At 45.4% G+C, this 16,697-nt stretch overlaps 1 protein-coding gene across 7 annotated transcripts in view; it reads left to right on the forward strand.

Moving 5' to 3' along the window:
* SLC23A2 (solute carrier family 23 member 2) overlaps positions 1-16,697 on the forward strand; it is a 112,047-nt gene that overhangs the window by 83,412 nt on the left and 11,938 nt on the right. For all 7 annotated transcript variants that reach the window (XM_032461873.1, XM_032461874.1, XM_032461877.1 and 4 more), the window contains 7 exons: positions 719-807; positions 1,837-1,907; positions 2,876-3,057; positions 7,869-7,989; positions 8,505-8,661; positions 11,952-12,099; positions 13,258-13,363. In XM_032461873.1, coding sequence (XP_032317764.1) covers positions 719-807; positions 1,837-1,907; positions 2,876-3,057; positions 7,869-7,989; positions 8,505-8,661; positions 11,952-12,099; positions 13,258-13,363 — 874 coding nt within the window. The remainder of the gene's footprint in view (positions 1-718; positions 808-1,836; positions 1,908-2,875; positions 3,058-7,868; positions 7,990-8,504; positions 8,662-11,951; positions 12,100-13,257; positions 13,364-16,697) is intronic.

The following is a 16,697-nucleotide window of genomic DNA, read 5'->3' on the forward strand; positions in this document are numbered from 1 at the left end:
GCATCAGTGCTCATGAAGTCATTATGAAGTACCTAAAATGTAATTGAATGGTGGCATTTAGTTTGACAGTGTAGGCAGGAAATTTAACAGTCTGCAGGCTTTCTGGGTCCTTTAAAAATAAGGGTTTGAGCACTTTTGAGTATTTTTTATGATTAAGCAGAATATTATATGTGTTGATTTATAACTTTTCCTTAGTAGATCTAGATCGCTGGCATGATTTTAATGCTTATCCTCAGTGGTTTAGGGCAGCTTTTGACTTACAAAATGAAATAACAAGGGGCAGATAGATAATTTTGGTATGATAACCAGTAAGAAGTTGAAAGGGAGGAGGCAGAAAAGGAGGAGGGTGGTAAGACAGATGACATACACTGATGCTTGATAAGGAGCTCACAAGCTGAGCAGGGCAGAGACACCCAGATGCCCGCATCCCCCACCCCCAAGGGGAGAGGTGGTGATGGCAGAGGCTGGTGTTGGGGTGCTGGCCCTGCCCACAGGGCTCCCCTAGGGAGGGGAGCGCAGCAGGAGGGGAGGACAGGGAAGCCAGTGGCCCTGGCTGCACAGCAGAGGAGATCTTTGCAGACCGGGGCTCGTTCTTCAGGTGTGCCTGCATTTACTCATGTGCTGTTTGTCTATGGAAACGACTGTTAAGCTGTCAAATAGTGAACTACCTCGGTAGTTCCTGATGCCGTGATCATGGTTTTGGTCTCGTTTCTTTTAGGTTACCCCTGTTTCAGGCCAGTGCTTTTGCATTTCTGGCCCCTGCTCGAGCCATCCTGTCTTTAGATAAATGGAAATGTAACACCACAGGTAATTGCAGTTATTTCCACATATGTCATTGGGGTCCTTTAACGCAGGTAATAGAAGGGAGGCCCAGACATGCTGCCTGTAGCAGCATTAAATCCTTTCTGGAATCAGGCAGAGGACACACAAACCAACAAACAGTTTAGAACGCTCCAACCTGTGGATCGTGTTTCTGTCTCTCTCTCTCTATCCACTTGTTCCTCCCTAACCCCAAAGCAAGTAAGGACCAGAAAAGGACCTCATTTCTCTGTGCTAATGAAACTGATAAATATGGGAACAGAAGAGAAAAACGTTTGTGCTATTTTTCTGCCTCTTTCTTTCAGTGGATTTTATGAACCACGAGTAATCACTCTCTTTGCTGCATCAGCATCCCTTCTCTGAAACATCTCTGCTTTTTAAGGAGCTGGCTGCTTTGGTTTTTCTGCAGATGACTTTCATCCCCCACTCTCATCCCCCTCATAGTGACTGCAAAGATCCTTAAATAACCCAGTGTCAGGAAAAGACCAGATAGGGTATTCGAGCAAAGCAGATGGACCTGTTGTTCTCTCAAAATACTGTTAAATTTTTAGGTTCTAGGAGCAAAGTTTTCCAGCCCTCAGTTCCTTCCTTGCTCCTAGGAGTTAATTTGTGACCACTGATTTAATTTAGGAACTAGAAAACGCCCTCTGTTTTATCTACTTTTTTAAAACCACAGTCAGGCAACCTTGCTATTGGGCATTTCAATGAGCTACTTGCAAAGGTTGGTCTTTGTATGAGGCTGGGACTAACAGTGTGCATCACCAGTTCAGTCAGCTTTGAGAAGCTGGGAGCTCTTAGTCGTTGAGTAAAAACTTGGTTAAGTTAGTGATGGGGAATCCACCTTTCAGTATGATAATGCCATACTGTCGTAACTTGAATTTTAGGGATGGGAAAGTATATTATACAAATATACTTAGAACAGGGAGGAACTTCTTCTTAAAAAGAGTAAAATGAATATGTCTGGTGAAGCATCAGTGTCACTCCAAGAAAAATTTTGTCTTTGTTTTTGTTTTCAAGATGTTTCGGTTGCTAATGGAACAACGGAGCTGTTACACACAGAGAACATCTGGTATCCCCGAATACGCGAGGTAAAAGATGAAAATTGTCTGCTTGTGGCTTCTTTGCGTTTCTTCTCGGCTTCAGTGTTGTTTGTGCCCAAGAAATTACAGTTGCTTGCACTAAGCTCTCCTTTTCTTTTTCAGCCACTGACACGTTCCTTTCTGTTGTTAGACTAAATTTAGATGGCATCACTATAAAATACAGCATGTAGAAATGCTTTGTGCAGTCAGACACTGTTGTGTATTGCCCTCCTTCCCGTCTTCCTCTCTCCTCTGCTCCCGTGCACTCACACACCTGTCCACTTACACTCTCCAGTGCAACCAGGCCAGGGGCATAGCTCCCTTTGAAAAGAGCCACAGAGACTTGTTGACAGTTTGCAAAACTATTCACTCCAGCCTCAGTGTTTGCCAGTATTGCTGGAAAGAATTAAAAATGCTTGTCTGCTACAGTGCACCTGAATAGAATAGGGCATGGGCGTCCTTAGATATGAAGAATGGTTGACAGTTTATCCAAGTCATCCAAAACCTGTAGGTTCATTCACCATTAGTTCAGAATTAACATGGATATGGCCACTCGGCACAATAGATACATTCCTTTAGAATTATTGTCAGTAACACTATCTTTTAAATGTCCTGCAGAGGCTCGCTTTTAAAATTAAGAATCCTTGTATTGCATTGTTCCTCTGAGGTTGGTTTTGTATGTAGTGTCCCTTAAGTGAGAGTTATAAATCATGTCTGCCTTAATTCGTGGAGAAGGCAAGCTGACTTTGTGTCTAGTGTCCACTTCTGCAATACTCTTGGGTCATACTTAGATTGGCTAGATTCCAAACAGCCCCACTTGTTTCTTTGGGGGTTCCCCAGAAATTTTCCAGCTGTGTCATGCCTGATGTGTAATAACTTGGTGCCTTACAGAACTGTCAGTTGTGGTTGCAGGTGACATTTGGAGTCTGTGATGAATAAGCAGCTTGCTCTTAAGTCTGTGTCCTCTCTTGTTCCAGATCCAAGGAGCCATCATCATGTCCTCACTGATAGAAGTGGTCATCGGTCTCCTAGGCCTGCCTGGGGCTCTGCTGAAATACATTGGGCCTCTGACCATCACACCCACAGTGGCCCTCATTGGCCTCTCTGGTTTCCAGGCAGCAGGAGAGAGAGCTGGGAAGCACTGGGGCATCGCCATGCTGTAAGTGTCCCGAGACCACCCAGGAGTGGACAGTAAAAGCCTCTCCTCTTTACCAACACAAAGAGGGACAGCCTCTTGGAATATTTTGAACATTTACACAAACTTCAGGGGATTTTTAATGTTCATATTAGTCTGGTAGTTTAAACCTTATTTGCTTTATGCCAGGGAATTGTTGAAGTGACAGGCAGTCAGGGTATTCCAAGGACAGATCTGGCAGCGATGTGTGGAGGGAGGTTTTTGTAAGGTTTTAAACTTTGGGAAAGAATTAAGATGGTGACGCCATTAGCTCTTGACTTTTGAGGTCATGCTAAGTCTCATACACATGAATTGAAATACTGAGAAGCTGAATCCTTTAGATGAGACTCAGAAATACTTCCAGACTGGCAGGAGACAGAAATGCTGCAGTTGGTGTGTTGGGATCGAAGGGGACGTGGCTTCCCACATCTAACAGCCCTGCACACCTGTCAGGGGGCCATGATTCCTGCCAGAATCCTGCTAGTCAGTGCCAGTCCTTTAGCACAGTACTTCAAGTTCATTGAAGATATCCCTTACTCCTTTTTTTTGTTTGTTTTATTTTTTATTGGTGTGTAGTTGATTTACAATGTTCATTTCAGGTGTGCAGCAAAGCGACTCAGTTAAACATACACACACACACACATTTTCAGATTCTTACAAGAAATTGCTTATAGTTCCCTGTGCTATACAGTAGGTCCTTGTTGTTTATCTATTTTATATGTAGTAATAAGTATGTATAGTGATGTGTATCTGTAACTAACCCTACAGTCATCCTTCATCCTTCACTTTTCCTCACTGTGCATGTACAGCTCACCATTCTGTCCCACCTCCAGAAAAAGCCCCCGATTCTGCCCTGAGTCTTCACTGCCATCACTTCCAAACTGGTCTCCAGCTCCTTTTTTGTCCCTTCCAGTCCGTTCTCAGTCCTGTAAAATGCCTGGCCATTGTCTCTTCAAGGCCTTCTCTTCTGTGTCCTCTCTTTGAAACTTCAGTAAGACACGTGCTAGAATTCTGGAAGCTTTTAGGTCTTCTTGTCATCGTGATGTCTGAAACCATTTCTGCTCTCCTGGTTTTTAGCTTCCAGAGTTCCTCTTTTGTGCTTGGGATGTCAGCTCCGTGAGGACAGGGCCTCAGCTCTGTGCTGGCCACCGTGGTACCCCCAGCACCTGGCTCAGCAGCCATCAGAGCAGGTGTTCAGTGAGCACGCTGTGAATGAGCGAGGGGAGGAATGGAGGTGTGAGCAATACCAATGACGATGGGAAGAAAAGTTAAGAATGTCGTCAAAGGAGTTCCATTCCTAAAGGGTGTGCTGCGTTGGTTAGGCAGTGAGTGTAAGACGTCTTCAAGGAAGAGAGAATTCCCGCATTGTTTAAACTGGTTCTGGAGTTTTGAGAAAGAATGGAAACTTCGCAGTTTTATCTTAACGACAAATCTTGACCGAGCTAATCCACAAGGGAGATACTGAACTAAGTTTTCCTTCCTGGGGTTATGTGAAACCCTGATGCGCTTGGGTAGCACTGGCTTACGCTCAGCATCTGTCTCTACTGTAAGGCTCCTTGCAATCTCTGAGATGCAGGTGTGCAGAAAACTTTCTCATGTATACCTTTGAACCTATTCAAAAATGGAACAGTGTAGTAAATCACCACGTGCCGTCACCGGACACTTAAGAGAAGTCTCATTTTATCTATACCTCCAAATACATTGAAATTCTAGGCATTTGAATTAATAGTAATTAAACAGAGAAATCTAAAGTGAAATAGTAATCCCTTGCCCACACCTCTATTCCTCAAAAAAATCTTCTCATGAATAAATAATTAGTAAAAATGTAGTATTTATCCTCCCATGTTTCATACTGTAGACGTGTAGATACAAACATGTGCACATATACAGCTTTACCATTAAATTATTTTGTAATTTGATTTTCACTCCAGAATTTGTCAAGGTCACCTTTCCAAGACTGTGTGTTTAGATCTATTTAATTCTTTGTGAAAGTGCCCAGTGTCAAGTAGTGTGAAATAGCCTGAATTTATTAAACCGTTCCCCAGCTGGTACTCATGCACATTGTTTAAAATACTTGCTGTTGCAAACGATGCTGAAATACCTATTCTCATGTGTGAAGAATGAATGTTAAAATGCATGACAGTACAGGGTTTTAAATTGATGAAATTGGTAGGGATTTAAAAGTTTAAGACCCTGTGTTGCAGTGAGTAGCAAATAGACGTTGTTGGTCTCTGGGTGTGATTGTAAATTCATCCAGCCTTTCTTTAGGTATTTAGCAGTATGTATCAAGCGCTTTTTAATAAGATGTTCACTGTTTGACAGATTCATTCTAGTCCTAGGAACTTGTCGTAAGGAGCTATTCAGACAGGTGCCAGGGAGAGGTGATTCACTGCAGTTGTCTCTGTTGCTCCCAGTGTCATGCCGTAGGGGACTTGTTAAGCAGGATGTGGTCCGCCCACCACATGGAATGGGATGCTAAGCAGCCACTCAGGTGCTGATGCAGGTCACCATTTGTTGAGGTCACGGCATCAACAGGGGCTACAAGCTTAGTTGGGAAGGAGCATGTCCATTATGACTCCAGTTTGGGCCAGATGATGAGCTATTTGTGCTCCAGGGGCAAGGATGACATCAGACAGTCCCTTCTCCCTCTCTAACCCCAGGGCCTGGGACCCAGCTACCTGCCCTAAAAAACCCCGGAAGGGAAGCCCTTTGGAATCAATAGACCACAGAGTGCTGCGTGGTTGTCCCCCAGTGGCAGGACGATGAGCAGGCTTCAAGATTCTGGCTTTCTTTTTACTTACCTGACTTCTATAATTTTTCTAAATCTTAGTATACGTTGCTTCTATAATATCTGTAAGGTTAAAACAGAGGCAGACAAATAAGTGAAATGTCACATGAGTTGAAAAGCCCCTGATGTGGTAAACAGGACGCTGGCCGGAGGATCAGGGCTCAGATCCTGTCCCTTCTCTGCTGGCCCAAGGCTTGTGATCTCAGGCTCACCTGAGCCTTTGCTTCTGCCTCTCTGCGGTGGGGCCGCCTGCCCTGCTGCCCCACAGGTGTGTTTGAGGATGAAAATAGAAGAAGAGTAGTGTTCATCCTCTCAGTCCACTTCCTCCGTTTCAGTTGCTAGATTTGGGCCTGAAATCTGGGTGTCCTTCCTTAGACTCTGTTAGGGGTCGTCCCCCTTCCCTTTTTAAACACGCTTTGAAAAGTGACACCACAGTGCAGGTGTAACTGTCGGGCGGGGCGCTGCCTGCAGTAATGATTAACAGTAATAGCAGATACAGGGCTTTTTTGGACCTTAGTCTATCCTTGAAAATAAATCAGTAACATTTTTCTAAAACAGGAAAATTTTATGTTGGTCTGTTTCAAATACACCTGGTTTAGTGTCCCTCGCTGCCAAATTGTTTTTTGTTAAACTGCACCACCCTGGGGGAGTTGAAATAACTTGGGCACCAGGTGTGTTTTCATCCTTGAGCTGGTACTGGCCTGGTGACTTCGTGGCAGGGCAGAGACCCTGATACCAGGTCAGTGTAGCACCCGTGTAGGTGGGGAGAAGGCGGAGCTGCACAGTGTTCCCTCCAGCTGGCTGCAGTCCACTCCTCTTTGGGAATGTGACCGTGAAGCTGCACTTGGCCGGCTGTCAGTGGAGCTGATAATTCCATCTTAGCAATTGGAACTGTGCCCAGGAAACAATTAAGCTTAGCTTTGACTGAGAACCCACTCTTCCTGCCAACTCTGTCTTGGGATATAAAGGAGAGAGTGAGTTCCTGTGGGTGATAAGACACACTGTTGTCCGACTTCATTGTTTCACTGATGGGAAGCCGTCTCACACCTGCCACACACAGTGCACCAGACGGATGAGGATGTGTTGGGTCCTGCTGCAGGCAGGTCACTGGCCGACGCTGCCTCCTGCAGCATTCACTGTACCTGGGTCAGGAGTGTGGGACTTGGGGTGGAGGGACTTCTGAGGCAGCCCATGCATCCCCGCCCTCACAAGCAGTGTGGCAGCGTAGTTCAGAGCCCAGGCTCCAGAGCTGGACCCTGGCCTGCCTGCCCTGCAAATACCAGCTGCGTGATCTCAGGCTGTGGGCTCTGTCTCTCTGTGAGGCAGATGGTTATAAAAGCTGTGGCGGAAGGCTGGGATGATGGGTGGGAAGACCCCTGTGTAATGTCTGACACACGGAGCCCTCTCAGGAGTGTTATTACTGATGCTGAGTTCTGTTGTTTATAGCTTTCTTAAATTTTGAAGCTTTACCATTTACCTTTTAAAAGTAGTTTATGTTCTTTATAAGTAAATCAGAAAATACAGAAAAAAGGTTACAAATCATATTGCCATCTGAAGCCAATCCCTGTGAGCATTTTGGATCCTGCCCTTTTTGCCTGTTTGTACGCATGCGTGTGTGTGTGTGTGTGTGTGTGTGTGTACGTGTGTACACGCCCTCTTGTATGCTAGTTGTGATTATACTGTACAGTATCTGGCATCTTCTCTTTTTTCCTTACACAGTGTGAGCTTTTTCTATCAATGTGTACATTCTTTGGTTTTCTTACTTTATTAAGGAATATTTAGCCAAAGCATTACATGGTGATTTCATCAAGAAATGCCAAGAAAAAGAGTTCTAATGTCTTTCCAAAAATGGCATTTCCAAAAGATGTGATTTCCCAAATAATAGGGGACTAGCAGCTTAGAGAAATGAATTGAGCACAAGTGGTCAGTTTTGCCATTGAAACTTTGAGTATTATTTTTAACACAGACATACAGCCTTTAACCTGGTTCATTTTCTTTCTCTCCTCAGGACAATTTTCCTAGTATTACTGTTTTCTCAATATGCCAGAAATGTTAAATTTCCTCTCCCAATTTACAAATCCAAGAAAGGATGGACTGCGTACAAGTTACAGCTTTTCAAAATGTTCCCTGTGAGTAGTCACCTATTTTTTTTTCTGACAACATTGCCTTTGGTTCATATGTAACATGTTTATGTGAAAAGAGGAGTTTTAAGCAGGTCCTCCTGGGGGACCATGTCTGTGTGGTGACATCACCCAAATCACTGTGGACCTAAAGTTTAAAAGTTTAAAAAGCAGTAGAAGATTCCAATTCTGGGCCTTTTAGCAGTGTGTGAGAGGACATTGATTGTCCTTGGAACTGAAGGAGATCTGACTCCGCATGGCCTCTTTAGGCACATTGACCATTATTCTTAGTTTACTGGCCAGACTTGGAGCTAAATAACTTTATCTGCATAAAACTACTCTCTCTCAATGTGATTCCATTCAAGAAATAGAGTTTCAGCAGATCCAGTTATGTGGTATTTTTTCTGCAAAGTACTGACCGTGGTGGGTTCTGGAATGTGACTTTCAGACTGTAGGAAGGTGTGTGCTCTGCCAACAACCATGATCTCAGTTGGCCTGACAGCTTTTTCCTTTGACCATTTCAGATCATCCTGGCCATCCTTGTGTCCTGGCTGCTCTGCTTCATCTTCACGGTAACAGACGTCTTCCCTCCCGACAGCACGAAGTATGGTTTCTATGCTCGAACTGATGCCAGGCAGGGTGTGCTTCTGGTAGCCCCGTGGTTTAAGGTCCCATACCCATGTAAGTATTCTGGTGGCCAGAGGGGTCAGGAGCCCACAAGGGCCCAACCTAGAGAGGTGGGAAGTTGGCAGAAGGCTCTGCAACACAGAAGGCCTACTTTGTCCCAGAACATTCCCTGAGGGTCTTACCATTCTGGCCCTTAGAGGATTAGACAGCAGAAAAGGGAGGCTGGAGGCCCTGTCCCCAGAGGGCCATAGTTAATACACAAAGACTAAAACCAGCTCCCTTCTCAGATAAACTAGTTGGTTGTTCTTTTGGTTCCACTGGGATGAAATTGCAGACACAAGGGGTCTCTTGCCAGGTTTGAGGTCTGGTGGACAGGATTTGAGGGCAGCTGCTTAGAAAGACAAGTGCAGAGCTGCAGGGTACCAGTCAAGTCACCAAAATAAGCAGACTTGAGTGGGAGGGGCCTGAAGATCAGCTGATTGCTCAGGCACGATGGGATTTGTGTAATCTTTTAATGGGTAGCTATAATCTTCTTTAATTTGGTCACAGCTGTCAGAGGTAAACTGATACTCACGAAGGGTGGGAGATAGATCTTAAGTTACAATTTAAGTGTTGGGTAACTCTTGTCAAGGTGGCGGGGGTATTTGATCCCCAGCTGAGGTATCTCTTGGATTCATGTGTAGGGCTTTCTAGACCCCCAATCCTAAAAGTGACTTGTGTGAACCCAGTGGTTACTACATGCTCGTTGTTCTACTGTGAAGGCCCTGTTCCCGGCATTTAGGGTTTTTATTAGAATTGAATCTTAAGCTTATTCGGGTTGTGCCAGTTTACTCCCCCGTTAAGCAATCACATTTTCCATGTTTTGTGACAAGGAGAAAAAGCAGGAAAAGCGAACAGTATTCAGATTGGGTCAAAGATAACTGTTCCAAGCATGTTAAATGATGGCGATGCTGGCAGTTGTTCCTTCTGTTCTTGACACATTTACAAATGCTTTAAAAAGCTTAGGCTTTCTCAGATCACATTCTCATCAGATCATATGGTCCGAGTGTATAGCTGTGTGTGTGTGTGCGCGCGCGCGTGCCTATCCCCCCTTAAAAAAAAATACATGGTTCATAAACATAGATTTAATCTCATTTTATCTCAGATTATAAGTTAGTTGGTGAGGGAGTCACAAGGAGCAGACATGGGAGCGCAGGCGGGAGGAAGGCCCCGTGGCCCATGCAGTGTGTCCTCTCTGCCTGTGCCTGCAACTCCCAGGAGAAGCAGCTGTGCGTGTGTCGAGAGACCAGAGAGATTTCCCCCAGGACTGCGGGACCCGTGTGCAAGGAGGGCCGGTGCTTCATGTCATGATGCACAGGGCGCTGTCTGGCTCCTCCTCGCAGCAGCCCGTGACTGCCGCCAGCTCCTCTCTTGCCAGAGCGCCCCTAGATAAAGAGCTGCTCCCGGAGCCAGAGAATGTAGTCTTCTGTGCTCTCTGATGTTTGGCTTAATCCAGAGACAAGTGTTCAGATATCTAGAACAGTGGTTCTTAGTCTTTAATATGCTAAGAAAACCCAAATTGGTTGTTGAAAATACAGATTTCTAGTTCAAAATGCCAACAGTGCTGAGGTTGAAAAACCCTGCTATATTATAAAGTAACAAAATTTTCTAGTGAAGGAAAAGGGATCAAAAATTAAGATTACAAATTTAATGTGCTGAAGTAAATGGAATAAAGATTTTTAAAATAAAATGAAGGGCTTCAGGCAAAAGGGGAAAAAGTAAGAAAGCAGTGAAAGTGAAAAGACCAAGAAAATAAAAGGCAATTTCTGAAAAATAGTAAATGGCAAAATAAAATAAGAATCTCTTCCCCAAAATCAAGGCACTAAAATGAGACCACAGTGCTACATCAGTAAAGGTAACTATATGAAAAGGTGATTTAGAAAACACAAAAACGTTGCTTGATGAATCATCTGCATGAGAAGAATTTCGTTCCAAACCAACACAGAGATGAGACGTTAACCAGGCCAGTTGTTGGTGGGCCTGCACCTTAAACTCCCAGTCATGGTTGCCTCTGCACCCCGTGGTCTGCCCCCACGGAGTGAAGTAGCTCCAGGCGGGCTGGGCACTCCAGGCATATTCTGCATGTCTTAGTTGAAGCATCATCTTTCTCTTCCCATACCTGTAGTTGCCGCTGGTACCTATGGGATAGAGGCCACGCCCCTCTAGACAGCTTACCTGCCTGCCCTATGCCGCACGCCCCGTCTGCTGAGCACTAGCCCATTCCTGCCCCACTTTGTCCACCCACTGATGCGCCCAGGACACCCTGCCCGTGCATCTCCAGCTCTCCAGACCCTTCTCGGACAGGCACTGTGTCAGTTCCTGACTCTCTAACTGATGCTCATTGTGACCTGGTTTGGGTTGCCTTCATTTGAATTCTAACCATTGCACTGTTCCTAGATCCTTCAGTGTCCTGGTCCCTCACCAGATTGTTGGCTCCTGCACGAGAGACCATTTTATACACCTTCCTTTTTTCACTGTGCTTTCTACTTAGTGGCTCTGTTGTAACTAGTGGTTCAAGGAAAGGAAGTCTAGGTACTTCATCAAAGGCTATTTGCTCTAACAGTGAAAGTTCCTCATGCTGTTTTTATTAAACAAGATCTATGACTTTCAGTGTCCAAACAGATATACTTTTAAAGAAAAAAAAATCTCTAATAAAAATTAACTAAATCTGAAAATTCAAAATGAAGCTACCTGGGGACTTCTCTTTGCTTTCTTAAGGAAACGCTTTAATTTTCCATAACATGGTTTACTTAAAAGGAAAAAAAGTCCTGGTATTATACTAGAGAAGAGTTGCCTGTACTTTGTACCATGCTTTACTGTTCGGATTTAAATTTAGCAGATGACTTTTTTCTGCTTTTTCATTTGATGCCACCCCATGGGCAGGAGCACTGTTATTTTGTACCATGCTTTGCACAGCAGGGCTGAGAATCCTTGTTGTCCGAATTCCTATCCCAGCACAGCAGGCTGTGTTAAATTGTAATTTAGCAACCACTGGGTGAGGCTTTGAAGCAGGAAGAGAAACGCTCTCCTCTTCCAGCCAGACACCTTCTTCTTTTAAATAAAGATGTAAAGCAGACCAGTTCTGCTTGTGGATGTCTTCATCCAGCTCAGCAGAACAGTTAGGCATCTCGTGTACTGAGGGCTTAGTTGTAAAAATTAAGTTTTCATGAGCTTCTTCAAAAGTCTGAGTGGATCTTGTGGAGTCCTTTGACATACTGAAATGACTTAGTGTCTCAGTGTCCTGACAACTTGCCCGCCCCTCTGAGAAAGTGCGTGAGGAATTTATGCTTGTTTTCCTTCCTTAGTTCAGTGGGGACTGCCCACCGTCTCTGCGGCCGGTGTCATCGGCATGCTCAGTGCGGTCGTGGCCAGTATTATCGAGTCTATCGGGGACTACTACGCCTGCGCAAGACTGTCCTGTGCCCCACCGCCCCCCATCCATGCGATAAACAGGTGCGTGCCTGGGAGAATGAGCATCTCGTTAGGTCCAGCCCCTCCTACTTTGCTCTTCGGTTTGGATAATCTTTGAGAAGAAACCAGGAGTTTCAGCAAGAAGCAGCCAAGCACCAAGGCCCTTTATTGACTGTTTTGGATAAGTCACTGCCCCCGTTTGGCTCTCATTTTCTTCATCTGTGATACGGAGCAGAATTCCCACCCTTCTTCCTCATGGTGACAATCACATAGCCATTGTCTGTGAGACCACTGCAGCCCTGAAACTCACTGTAACCAGTGCCAGACACTGCCATTGTTCTTTGCTTGATTTGGGGTCGTGGATGTGTGTCCTCTTTGATTTCTTGTTTTCCCAACTGTTCTTAGGAGTAGATGGTGAGTCTTCTATTCACAGTTACAACTCATACATAGAGACAAGAGTGGGAATAGATGAAGTATGTAGAATCTAGATGTTGATGAGTTGTGACAGTTTATATTCTCAGAAGACCTGGTCTTTAGTTTCTGGATGCTGGGGGAAAATTGGGCCCTATGGAGGCTACGGAGAAGAGAAAATAGCCCAGATCATTCCCACTCTCCCAGCCAGCTGCCACCCTTCCGGAAGGGACTGTGTGTGATGAGAGCCAGTGGGCTGGTGTCTGAGCATCTCTTGCATTGGTTCTGTTGGGGTTTACAGTCCTGAATTTTTCGTCTTTCTCTAATGGAGCTGTTGCATATGATTAAGTTACTCATATACTGATTCTTTTAGAATTCCCAATGTTTATAAAATTACAAAGCATTTCCTTTCTGATAAAATTATATCTTAATAATAGAGAAGTCAAATCAATGGATGACCCCGTGTTTGTCTTAGATCACAACAGGTGACTGTTTTCTAGCTAAAATCTTTTAATTTTGAAATAATTTTTAAACACCTGTATCTAATGTTTGGTTCAGAGACATGCTTCTCAAAGTTGAATGAGCATGGAGAATCCTATTAAAATGTAGATTCGGCTTCAGCAGGTCTGGGGTTGGGCCTGAGATTCTGCATTGCTAACCCCTCCTGGAGAGCGTGGAGGCTACAGGTCTGTGAGCCCTGCCTTTGGGTTACAACCATTTAGAGCATATTTTAGACTCCTTCCTCCCTTGAATGATTGTTTCTCTTTTCCCCGTTCCTTTATGTTTTAGGGGGATTTTCGTGGAGGGTGTCTCCTGTGTTCTCGATGGCATATTTGGTACTGGGAATGGCTCTACTTCATCCAGTCCCAACATTGGAGTTCTGGGAATTACTAAGGTACAGATATTTTTCTAATTAAGTGATTGGGCCTCTAAGTGTTGATCCATTTCATTGATTGGTCTGGCCACTGTGAGTTCCCAAAGGAAGGCCTCTGATTCTGAGATCATCTTCTCCCCCATCTCCTTTGTTTTCGTTGATGGGTTTTTGGAATGCCGATAGAGGTCTCTTTTCCCTTGGCTGGTCTGGGTAGGCAGACACTCAGGTGCTATTCCTGCATGCATTCTACAGGTTTTTATTAAGCACCTACCCTGTGCCAGGCTACTGTTTTAAGCACTTGGGATACATTAGTGAATAAAAAAAAGAAAAATATCCCCATCATTGTGGAGTTCACATTCTAGCAGAGGAAGACAAGCAATAAACAGTAAGCATAATCAGTATGGCAGAAACATGCGGCAGGGTGGGGGGATCAGGAGAGTAAGTGTTAGGTGTGGTGGGTGGTCAGGCTAAGCCTCAGAGAAGATGACCTTGGGCAGAGACGTGACGGAGCTGCAGGAGGGAGCCTGTGCAGGTACCCGGGGAAAGGGCACTCGTTCAGGCAGGTGGCATTGCCAGTGCGAAGCCCTGTCACAGGATCAGGTTGGGATGCTGCAGATTAGCAAGGAGTCCCCCAGGGCAGGAGCAGAGTTGGGTCCACTAAGAGCAGACGAGGTCCTTGAGGTAACTGAGGACCAGGTCATGTAGGCCTGATATGCTGCCACAGCTGAACGGAGGAGGGGGTCCCTCAGGGAGTGACTCCATCTGATTTTCTTTTAAGGATCATTATGGCCGCTATGATGAACGTAGACCATGATGGGTGGAGGAGAGGGTAGAAACAGGAGACCAGTTAGGAGATGTTGTAAGTACTAGATGAGAGATGATACTACTTGTCATGGAAAAAATAAATCAATCCTACAGTAAAGAATTAATGCAATTTTCAAACTATAGCAGCATCATTCTTCTCTTTCAGATGAAATCTGTTGTGGAGTTAGTGGATGAAACAAGCCGTAGCGAGTCTCTTAGGATGAAGCAGGGCCTGGGTCTGGAGTCCTCCCCACTTGTTTCCCCTCCCCACACCACTCCAAACACAGACACCACAGTCCAGCATCAGCAGAAAGGAGCCTGCTCCTTGGCCTTTCAAATTTACTAGCAGATAAATTTTGTATCCCAGTTGCTTTGGGCCAAAGGACGCTGTTTGCTCAAGGTGTTGAGGAAGGCAGCTTGGCCCTGGCCATTTTATGCTGCACAGCTAGACACTGTTGGAACTGGTTCACTGTTTGGGACTGCCTGCGTGAGTCACAGGTCTCCCTCACCTGAGCCCTGTATCCTTTGAACTTGGGTGAACTGGAGCCTTCTAGAACTGTTTAACCTCTTTAAAATTAGAAATCCTCCCCCAGCTCTCCGCAAGATTATATAACCAGATAAAAAAGAAACCTAATACTTAGTTTAGTGAATTGTGACTGCAAATCCAGGTGAGAGGGAGCAGGGCACGCAGGGTGCAAGCCTGACGTGTTAGTTGGTTTTCCTGTAAGTTGGCCAGGCCACCGCAGAGCTCAGCTCCAGGTGTGCTGGTGGCCCCACCGGCTGCCTGCTGCTCCTGGCACATGGCACTTGAGGGCTGCCTGATGGGCACTTCCTCCAGGGTGCCTGAGTCCTGCTGCTGCCCGTGGTGAGAAGCAGATGCTGAGCGCACAGAGCTAAGGGAGGGGTCAAGTGGGGGCATAAGCCGTTCACTCTCAGTTTGCTGCCACAAGCCTGTATGTAGACATGTAACTAATCCAGAATAACGCAGGAGTAAAGGTGCTGTCGATAGAGGGGCTCTTGGGAAAACAGTTTAACACGCCAGCTCCCTTGCTGCGTCCCTTTAAGACACATCACCTGCATGATGGAGCAGCATCACTGTAGGGATTAAGTGGTGCTGCTCACTAAGGTTCCCTCCTAAGACATGCCTGGGATGGTTTGGGGGAGTAATTATTGTAACTTGGGTGGGGCCGTCTTATTCTGGAAAGGCACCCTGCCAACATTTTTTAATTGGGCTGATTGATCTTCTCCCTGAATCCCTTTGGACCCACTTCCCCCAGGCAAAGGCCTTGTCCATTTAAGGGCAGTGTCAGCCCTGGGATTGGTTTTCATTGCGCAGACTCACAAGGGGGTATAATCGTGCCCTCTATGCAGGTGTCTTGGGGTGAGGAGGCAGGACTTGCAGCAGGAATTTCTCTGTGGCTTGAGCCACGTGGCTGATGGAAGATCACTGTCCAGGGAGAAGGAAGCATAAGTTCTAGCCCACGTTCTGTCTCTCATCCAGCTGAAGGACTTGGTACAGTCGCTTTTCTGATTAGAACTCAGGTCTGAAATCTGACAATTTTAGATCCAGATGTGTGTTACCCAATATGATGGTCAGTAGCCACATGTGGCTATTTAAGTTTTAATTCGTTAAAATGAAAAATTCAGTTTCTCAGTTGCACTAGCCACATTTCAAGGGCTCCGTAGTCACATGTAGCTGGTGGCTGCCAAAGGAAAGCACAGATACAGAACATTCCCATCCTGTGAAATTCTTTCAGACAGCGCTGGTCTAGACCATTGCATCAGACTTCCAGAGCATACAGAAACTGATCTGTGGCTCTTCCAAAGAATCTGCCTCTTATTTCCTGGCAACTCGACTATTTGCTATCTTTTATCCAGTTAATGGCATTCCATGTACAGACATGGACATTCTAACTACGTGATCAGAGTTGAGGCTGCCTACCCCGTTGTATGTTCTGAAGTTCTAAGGGTTGGATGGGTTGGATTGCATGTACAAGACCTCTCTGCTGAGAGTGTTCTAACATCTGTCCCACAAAGAGGGCCAGCATGACATGGTGGGGAGATGGCTGCTTTGGATTTAGCCCTGGCTCCATCACTTTCTCCCAAAGTGACCATGGGCAAGTTACAACACCTCTCCGAGCCCTTGTCTATAAAGATAGCTTGTAGGTTGTTGGAATTAATATTAGCAGAGAGTCCCAGTATGTGGTTAGATGCACAGCAAACTGGAGATACTGTTATCATATGATACTTAGCCCTAAGTTTATTTCTAGGAACAGAGTAAGCACCATCTCCTCTGGCTGTACTAGCTCTTTGATGGTACCCAGAGGGAGGCCATTTCTCCTCCGCGCAGACCACCTTGTTGAACACTTTGGAAAGTCAGAAATGCAATGTTGATTTTTTCAGTAGCCTGCGGTTCAGGAAGGAGGTCAGAAGGAGGCAGGGAGGTGATTCCAGGGAGTGAGTGGCAAGAAAGGAGATGTGAAGGCTCTGTGTATTCACCAGGAGGGAGAGGTTTCTAGGGGCATGTCCCTGGTGTTTGGAGCAGAAGTGT

Source organism: Camelus ferus, chromosome 19 (assembly GCF_009834535.1).
Source record: "Camelus ferus isolate YT-003-E chromosome 19, BCGSAC_Cfer_1.0, whole genome shotgun sequence".
In the NCBI taxonomy this organism is placed as follows: Eukaryota; Metazoa; Chordata; class Mammalia; order Artiodactyla; family Camelidae; genus Camelus; species Camelus ferus.